This window comes from Clarias gariepinus, chromosome 1 (genome assembly GCF_024256425.1).
Source record: "Clarias gariepinus isolate MV-2021 ecotype Netherlands chromosome 1, CGAR_prim_01v2, whole genome shotgun sequence".
Classification (NCBI taxonomy): Eukaryota; Metazoa; Chordata; class Actinopteri; order Siluriformes; family Clariidae; genus Clarias; species Clarias gariepinus.
In genome coordinates, this window is record NC_071100.1 from 27690819 (window position 1) to 27700000 (window position 9182).

The window sequence follows — 9182 nt, forward strand, 5'->3', positions numbered from 1 at the left end:
CTTAAAAACAAGAAAAAAACATTCTTACTTTTCCTCACAAACATCCGTCTGCTACTTATGATCTGTAAAGCCTTCATAACAGCTCTAATCCGGGGTGATGTTAATTGGTGATTTTTGAGGCTGAATAAACTTTGCTTTTGCAGCAGAAGTAAATTCTGGATTTGTCTTCATGAGAGTCAGTTTAATCATGTTGCTTAATGGTTTTTGCAAATGCACTTGACAATATTGTTCTTGCAAGAACTATTCCAGAAAACCTTCGCGTCTTAAAATAACAACTGACTCTTGTGGTTGTTGTTTCTTAATTACATAATGCCGTATACTTAATTACCTACGGTAATATATACCTGATGTGTTATTTCTTAGGTTTTGTTCTAGAATGTAGAAAATAAATCAGAACATTTGCCTGCTAGTGTAACCGATCAGCCATAACATTATTATACCTGCCTAATATTGACAACTTTTTGCCAACATAACAGTAATGATCTGTGTGTTTTTTCACAACTTTCCATCACAACCAGCATTAACCATTAATCATCAGTCCTCTAGCCATCACAAGTTGGCTCTTCCTTATCCATCCTTATCAATTCTTATTCTTGCCCACTTTTGTTCTGCTTCCAACACATCGACTTGAAGAAAAAAGGTTGACCTGCTGCCTAATATATCCCACTCACCTCCAGCCACCATTGTAACGAGATATTGAAACTGTAGCTGCTGTGAGAAGGGCCGGATTGTAATGGCTAGACAATTGTGTCAGAGCAACTCCAAAACTGCAGCTCTTGTGGGATGTTCTCAGGCTGCAGTGGTCAGGACCAAGGAAAAGTGATCCAAGGAAGGAAAACTGGTGAACTGCTGACAGGGTCACAGGTAGCAAGGTTCACTACTGATACACATTGTAGTCCGATCCAATAGACGACCTACTGTAGCTCGAATTGAGGGAAAGGTTAACGCTGGTTGTGATAGAAAGGTTTCAGGACACAGGGGTCATTACAGTTTTGGTGGCAATGGGATTCAATTTTAGGCGGTGGTCATAATGTTATGGCTGATCGGTGTATATTAGAGATAGATAGATGGATAGAGACACAGCCTTTAATAATACCTCTGACTAAGAAAACAACTTTCATGGGTGGATCAGTATTTAAGAGATGCCTTCACTGCAAGAAGTACAGGAACCCCTGGTACACCTCAGATTTTAACCGATAATTAACCGCCTAATTAATCCTACCTGCCAGCACGCGCACACACACACGGCCGTAAACAGCATAGTTTGTTCTAGTGTATAGTTGTCTGCAGATGTCTAATCACACACAGGACATCCTCTGTCCGATCTTTATCTTACAACACACACACACACACACACACACACACACACACAGCTGAGTCCGGAGTGTGTAACACACTGTACAGCAGTAGAGAATCAGAAAGCTCCTTACGTGCCGTGCTGTGGTCGACTGCAGTATCCGCCATGGGTCTGAGTGATGAGTCCTGAGCTTCGGTGGAGCCGAACCGCCGTGTGCAGAGTGCGAGCCGCGTGCAGAGGTGTTCCGGACCGGAGCTTACCTGCTAGCTACACCCGGAGTTTGATGTTGCCGGCTGTTTCCTCATTCTTCGTAAGTCAAGCTGATGTGAGGAACTTCCCACTCTGTAACGTGAAGCTGTGCGTGAGAGTGCGTATATGTGTGTGTGTGTGTAAGTATTTAGATGTAAACACAACTGGCACTACGGCTATTTAAAGTTACAAAAAAACACCCGAGGCTTTTTTTTTTAATAAAATAAAAAAAGACAAAAGGCAAACACACTCCTCCTGAGAGCACACGAGACTCCAGACTCACTGCGTTTCTTTCCAAGCTCGCGGACTGAAAGGAAGGGCGCAAGTGAATCATGGGAAATGTGGTACAACTTAAAAAAAAAAAAAAAAACGCGCTGACTACGGTGTCTTCCTGTTCGACATAAAACATTACCACAACATATTACTTTTCACACAGTACATATATTTACACTAATGACCATCACGGTTTAGTGGAAAATATAAATATAACGTATAAATACATTTAAATTACAACGGCCTTAATGCCCCGCCCACTTTTTTTATACGCAAGCAGGCTGCGACCGCGCGCGCGCCACGCACTCCGGCTGTGTCCCAAATCGCGCTTTATGAGATTGCAGTAACTTTATGCGGTATCGAGTTTGTTTACGAGAATAACGTCTTAGCTCGAACATCCTAAAGATAAAACCATAAATAGCCACACGAAGGAGTGATTATAATAAGTAATCTGATACTCTTTTTTGTTATTCCTTGTTATATCTGTGACGTAATTTCCAGGCTTTGTGCAGACTTGATGTAAAATCTGATCAGGGGGAGGACTCATGATTTACATATTATACTTAATTACTGGCTGCATTCAGTATTCTGGAACATTCTGGAGTTAGATTTAGGAATCCTAATTCAGAGATCTTCAGTTAAAACATACGCAGCCCATATACGTTTTCTTCCTCTTCATGTTTTTCTTTAGTAAGGACCTCATCCTGGTCATGGACGAGGGTGACAATGGACCAGGGCCTGCTACATAATTTTATCCAAATCATAGTTCATTTCGACTTTAGTTAAAAATAAGTCATGGTAGAATGTCCATCAGTCTCCCTTTCCTTGAATACCTGATGCTCAAGAGCAGGTCCTTTAGCTGTCCTCCTGTTAATCATTAAAGAATAAGATGTGAGTATAGTAAGAGAAACTTCAACGGAAGACTAAACACCTGTCTGTTTCTTAAACTGAATACCCAACATCCCACCATCCCCCCAAAAAAAATCCCTTCCAACAGTGTTTGGCAGATGATACTTCAAGTTAGTAACCTAGGGACCCAGCGTAAAGATATATTTAATGATAGAATCTTCAAAGTAACTCTAAGTCACTCTCTATAAGCCTGTCAGCATCCAAGGGTGTAGCTCATAAAAAAATATATATACTAAGGCACTTTTAAACTTTTAATATACAAAGTTTATCTTAACTTTTTTTTTAGCTGATACTTTTCTTTTATATACCATGACCTGTAGATTTTGCAAAAATATAGGCCACATAATGACAAACATCAAAACATAACATATTGCATTTTAACAAAACACAAAATGTCTCTGCTGTTCATATTAAATAAGTACATAGACAAACTTTTTAGTAGATTTTTATATTGTGTCAAAAATATACACAATAAATAAGGAGCAGAAAAAAAAACGGTTAAAAACTGGTACAAATACAAACTGAGATTGACCTGATCAAACCATAACACTCCATAAACTTTTGCCATGTTATACACACACACACACACACACACACAGTGATCAATACAAATCAATCAGCTACTAAGTGTGATAAAGCCCCGTAATGTAAAGACTTAGGAGCCGAAATGTCCCTCAAGACACACTATGTTGTGTTCATGACATGGCTTGTCGTATGATTTAAGCACTTGTTTCATGTGCCTCGGTGTCACAAACAACCAGCAGCTCCATCGGTTCATCCAAATCATAATTCATTTTCAACTTTCTTTAAAAACAAGTCACGATAGACTTTCCTTCTCCATCAATCCGTCTGTCCGTCAGGCTGTCCTTCAATGCATGATGCTCGAGAGCAGGTTCTTTAGCTGTCCTCTTTTCCTCCTGTTTTGCTCAGCTGCCATGAAGAGAAATGATCATTAGTGTGAATCAGAACACAAACGCTACAATCATTATACACATTTTATAAAAGTAAAGTTTACTCACATGCTGTTTTTTTAAAGAGGAAATTACCAGCAGTACATGAATAAAAGAAAAAAGCAGACATTGACATGTTAGAGTTTACAATACACAGCTTGAAACTCCCTTACAATTTCATTTTATGGTGATCACATTACCTTGATAACATCAACCCAGTTCCAACCTCTGGGAAGTTCACCTTTATTATCTGTGAAATCAAATATAAAAATCAGATGACTGCATATGAACTACATGATAATGAAAAACGTTAATCATTCAACATGTATTTGTGGATCAAAAACCTTACCAGTTCTTCCAATCATTTTCCTTTTCTGTGCCTTAGTGAGCTGTTCCTTTTTTTCCTTTTTCTTTCCAACGGAGACGGGATTGTTTACGTCGCTGTTAGAAGTCAGGGTCTAAATGCAACAGTGCAGGAAGATAATTATGCTTTAACATACAGTACTGTGTAAAAGTCATAGGCACCATATTATCTTTAGTATAAATTGTTATATAATCTTTGTCATCTGCGTCATAATGTACAAAACCATGCAATATTTCCAAAGATAAACGAATAACATTACAGAAGAATATTTGCATGCTTGTAAAAAAAATTTTTTCTAAAGCAACTTCATGATAGACCTTTTTTTAAAGCAACTACATGATAGACCTGTTTTCTGATGGGGGAAGGAAAAAAAACTTGATGTTGACTCCTGGGTTTTGCATGAAAAAAACAAGTGTGACTTCATATTCTCCAGCACACTAAGTAAAACGTAATGACTGTTTTACTTACAGCACTGTGCAAACGTCTGGGGCATATACAAATAAATTGGCAGAATACAAGATTAAATTAAATTTTATTTGTATAGTGTTATTAACAGTTGTCATTGTTACATAGTAGCTTTACAGAATCAAAAGAAAATTAGGCAAAGGAGTATAACGTGAGAAAATATGTCTAGAAAAAAATGATCAGATTGTTCCTAATGAGCAAGCTGAAGGTGACGGTGGTGAAGAAAAACTCTCTGAGATGCCAATAGTAAGAAACCTTGCGAGGAACCAGACTCAACAAAGAACCCATCCTCATATGGGTGGTCATAATGCTTTAAAAAATATCTCTTAAAAGAAGCTTTTATAATGAGCCCTTTATAAAAAAGTGTAATAAAATAAACAGTTAATACAGCATGAGGTGTGAAAACTCCTTGCTTGAAAAAAATCAGCAGTGTTACAAATATAGATTTGTGCAGTTTTAAAAGTAAAACAGCTGTTAGGTTTTACTGAGCGTGCTGGAGAATATTCAAGAGCTCTTTGTCTCGGTCACACTTCCTCCTGTTTTCATGCAAGACCCAGGAGCCTACAATACGTTTTTTGTTTGCTTGTTTCCATCTAAAAACCGGTCTGTTATGTCATGAACTCTCATGAATGCTGTGTTTGTGGAACAGCTGGATTGTTGCACTGACCACAGCAGACACTACAGGCTGGTGATTCTCCATCAGCGTCTCCTGGTTCTCTTTGGCCCATTCGAACAGCGTGTACATCATGGCGCCTCCCAGGTTCGCCTCTACCTGCTCGTGCAGCTTGGAGATTATTAACTGCTTGGTCTCTGCAGAGCTAAAATCAACACAGATCAGACCAAAAACAGTGTGAGACTGTTAAACAGGAAGAGAACAGTTTTTCTTAAAGTGTCACATGATTTGCATTATGCCTTTGGTCTTCATGACAACCAAACCATTCGATCTTCAAAGATCATTGCATTTCGTGCGCTTACTCACATTCTGTTGTTGAAAAAGGCATCTAAGGATATACGGGGTGCAGTTTCCGGATACGTCTCTGTCCATGAGATGTCCATCAGGAATGATTTGGCCTCGTTTAGGTCTCCTATCTGCAGAGAAAGACATGTTAAACCATAGTCCTGTTGATTCAAATTGGTCAAAAGGTTTTGACTGATTTTCTAGAAAAGGTCAGCTCAAACAAATCTGAGAGAAAAAAGCAGGTTAAGGAATATGAGCGTTCTTATATACTGTAAAATCTTTGACTCGCGGCGCACAACAAACACAAAGTGAGGTCTTACCCAAAAAGGGAGATTTTATTAGAAAAATGGGTAAAAAAAGGGATTTAGAGGAAGAAGGGAGGAAAGACAGGGAGGAAAAGGAAGGGCAGATGTCCACATGTAAGTCCGGAAGCAGATCCCAGCTGGCATGTAGGCACTCAACTGGCAAGCAAACTGGCGGCAGCAGAGTGGCGGAATAAGTTCTTGTAGACAGCAGTTCTCTTCAGCGGCACAGGCTTCGGCCAACTGGTGACGCCCAGTCCTTCTTTTTGGTACGGCTGTGGGCAGGAGTCACAATGCAATTCGGCCAACATGTCTGTCGTTTCCCCAGTAGCTGCAGTTGCGATCCCGAATCTGCGATCTGGCTTCAAACAAAACTGAAAGTGCCAGGGTAGCTCATGTGGTCCTTGTCCCTCGGCTGGCAGTTAAACAGTGCGTGAAAACAGTGTTTTACACACTTTTAGCTCCTGATGCTCTCCACATTAACATGCCTGACATGTCCTCAAACCTTCCGAACCCCAAGCTAAGCTCCACGCCTCCTTTTAAAAAGCAGAGCAAGCCCGAGCTCCATTGATTATTATTTGCTGCCAGCTATGATCAAGATCTAGCGCCCCACCAGTTCACGCACCTGCAGAACTTATTACATTGCATGTTGTGCAACAGTTCTGTTAATCAGCGCGATCGACAAAATAAAAAAAACATAGTATATTCTGTGAAAAAAAACAAAAAGTGTAATTGTTGTGGAATTGCTGTGGTGTAAGAAGGTAAAACACTTCAGAAATGTGTTTCCACAGTGTGTCAGGCCACACACATCATGCCACTCTGTTGTTGATTATTTTCCTATAAAGCATGGCCCTATATTACTATGGACAGATTCCAACACAATACAGATCAAACACACTTAAGCCCAGTTAATCCCACTCTGACATCACAGAAAAAAAGCACTTAAGTCAGAGCTTAGTATGGTGTTACACAAGGGCAAAGTTTATTTTTTTTTACAGTAAGGCCACTGGTAATCACAATTACAACTATTTCTATGGTGTGATGAAACCTGCGATAACTGACTACAGTGCTACAGGTGGTATATATGCACTCACAGATGATACTGATTTTAACATTTACAACTTATCACAGTTATTAACAAAAATCTAAAATCTCTCACCAGTGATACCATCCTGGCTACTGAAACCCCACACCATCCCTTCACCTGATGATTCAGGTGCTTACGATTAACGACTAATCACTGACATGCTTAAGGAAACATACAGGTCACGACTACTGCCTCAGCCAGTTATCCGTGGATCACTAAGGGTTATCCGTGGATCACTAAGGGTTACCTGGACACACCCCTGTAAGCCACAGGTAAGCCTTACAGTATGATTACTCACAGCTCATCAGGATTTGTGAATTGGCACCAAAAAACATCAAAGTATTAACTACACTTCACTGTAGGAGAAAAAAAGAAAAGTTTAAAAGCTAAGAATATTAAAGGTACTCAATGACAAACTAATACACTACTCTGATCAATACTGCACTCACATATGTTGTTTGTACGGAAAGAATGTGTGTGTGTGTGTGTGTGTGTGAGAGAGAGAAAAAGAGAGACTCTACTGCTTCAAGCTGTTCCATGCATATTAATTAATCTCACACTTGTTTATTTGTTTTAACATTAACCTAAAGCAATTACTCTCAGTGTTTTCCACAACACCGTCATCATCCTTGGAAATAACACAGGATATATATTTACCCTGAACTGGAAGGAGACGGGACTCAGCTCTTTGAAGCAATCATCCCCTTCGTAAATTGAACGCAGAGCTTCCAACTCCATCTGCAATAAAGAGAACAAAACATTACTCAGAGCCGAATATCGTGAGATCGGATGCCAGGTTTCTCAACACTAGGGGTTAGGCCAAGTCTTTCATTTAAGATTCATTTAAAATGTTTCTGCAGGTTTTTTGGTTCCAACCATGCAGGAGTCACAGCAGATTCAATCAGTTGCTCTTGGTCTTTAATTAACTGTGATTTATAACTCCTGCTTTTTTGGACCTTTGCCAATAAGATTGGACATCCCTAATCTGAGGGAAAAAAAAATAGTGTTTCCTCTGTGTCAGACAGGATATCTCTGCTTCTGATTCACACATTTACACCTTATCCAGAGCAACTTACATTTTATCTCATTATATATCTGAGCAGTTGAGGGTTAAAGGTCTTGCTCAGGCTGGGGTTTGAACCTGGGACCTTCTGGAATGTAGTCTAAGGACTTTACCACTGAGCTACCCATGCCCTCTTTAATAGCAATGATTTGTTGATTTATTTTTATTGAGTAAAGAGCATCACACAGACCATTATGGCTACTGGTCCTGACTTCTACTTTGCAAATATTAAATTATGTGCATTTGACACTTTTGCAATACTGTACTGTGCGGGAGTCTTAGGCACTGATACTAGTCTTTAGTACAAATGTACCCAATATTTGTTCATCATGTCTGCATAAAAAAAAATACAGCCATTTCCAGAAGAATATATGCATACATGTAAAAAAAGCTAAATATTACATAACAGATTGCATAACAACAACATAACAGACCAGTTTTTTAATAGGGCTAAACACAAGTTCACACTACATTTCCAGATTTCTATTTGTAAAAAAATAAATAAAATAATAAAAAACATTTATTATTTTACTTCCACTTCACAACTGTGTATTACTTTGTGTTGGTCCATCACATAAAATCCCAATAAAACACATTTATGTTTGTGGTTGTAATGTGACAATGTGGTTTTTGAGGTATAAATACTTTTGGAAGGCACTCTAATTGTAAAAATGGGTTTAAAAATCTGTGTGTGGCGATACATTAATCAAAGATTTTTGCACACTACTGTAATCAAAGATTTTTGCACACTACTGTATGTAATGTATAGAATTGTTCTTTTAAACTAAGTTGTCTTTTTTTTCTTCATTACTAGCACAAGACTAATACAACTGCTGTATCGTTTCAGTTGATACAGTGTAAATTTTAACACACAATAATGCTTCATATCTAACATATGAACGTCATATAAAATCAGCAGAAACAGAAACACACACAGACAGAGACACACACAGACAGACACAGACAGAGACACGCAGACAGACAAACAAAGACACGCACAGATGGACAGAGACACAGACAGACACACAAACACAGAGACACAGAGACACAGACAGAGACACAGACAGACAGAGACATGCAGACAGACAGACAGAGACACGCAGACAGACAGTCAGAGACACGCAGACACACACAGACAGACACATGCAGACACACACAGACAGACACACGCAGACAGACAGAGAGACAGACAGACAGGGAGACACACACAGGCAGACAGACAGATAAACAGAGACACAGACAGAGACACAAAGACAGACAGAGAC

The 9182-nt window shown here is 39.2% G+C and overlaps 2 protein-coding genes across 3 annotated transcripts in view; both read right to left on the bottom strand.

Moving 5' to 3' along the window:
• The window catches only part of rell1 (RELT like 1), a 31233-nt gene extending 29374 nt beyond the window's left edge, over positions 1-1859 (bottom strand). The window contains exons 1-2 of one of the 2 annotated variants that reach the window (XM_053498573.1): positions 1797-1852; positions 1431-1639 (exon numbers count right to left, since the gene is read on the bottom strand). In XM_053498573.1, coding sequence (XP_053354548.1) covers positions 1431-1464 — 34 coding nt within the window. In that variant the 5' untranslated portion in view covers positions 1465-1639; positions 1797-1852. Of the gene's footprint in view, positions 1-1430 lie in introns of both variants that reach the window. The other variant, XM_053498564.1, reaches the window with a different exon arrangement.
• A 1916-nt stretch (positions 1860-3775) lies between these two features.
• Positions 3776-9182, bottom strand: part of rwdd (RWD domain containing 4) — an 11338-nt gene continuing 5931 nt past the window's right edge. The window contains exons 2-6 of the mRNA XM_053514056.1: positions 7512-7592; positions 5487-5596; positions 5175-5325; positions 4028-4136; positions 3776-3928 (exon numbers count right to left, since the gene is read on the bottom strand). Coding sequence (XP_053370031.1) covers positions 3870-3928; positions 4028-4136; positions 5175-5325; positions 5487-5596; positions 7512-7592 — 510 coding nt within the window. The 3' untranslated portion in view covers positions 3776-3869. The remainder of the gene's footprint in view (positions 3929-4027; positions 4137-5174; positions 5326-5486; positions 5597-7511; positions 7593-9182) is intronic.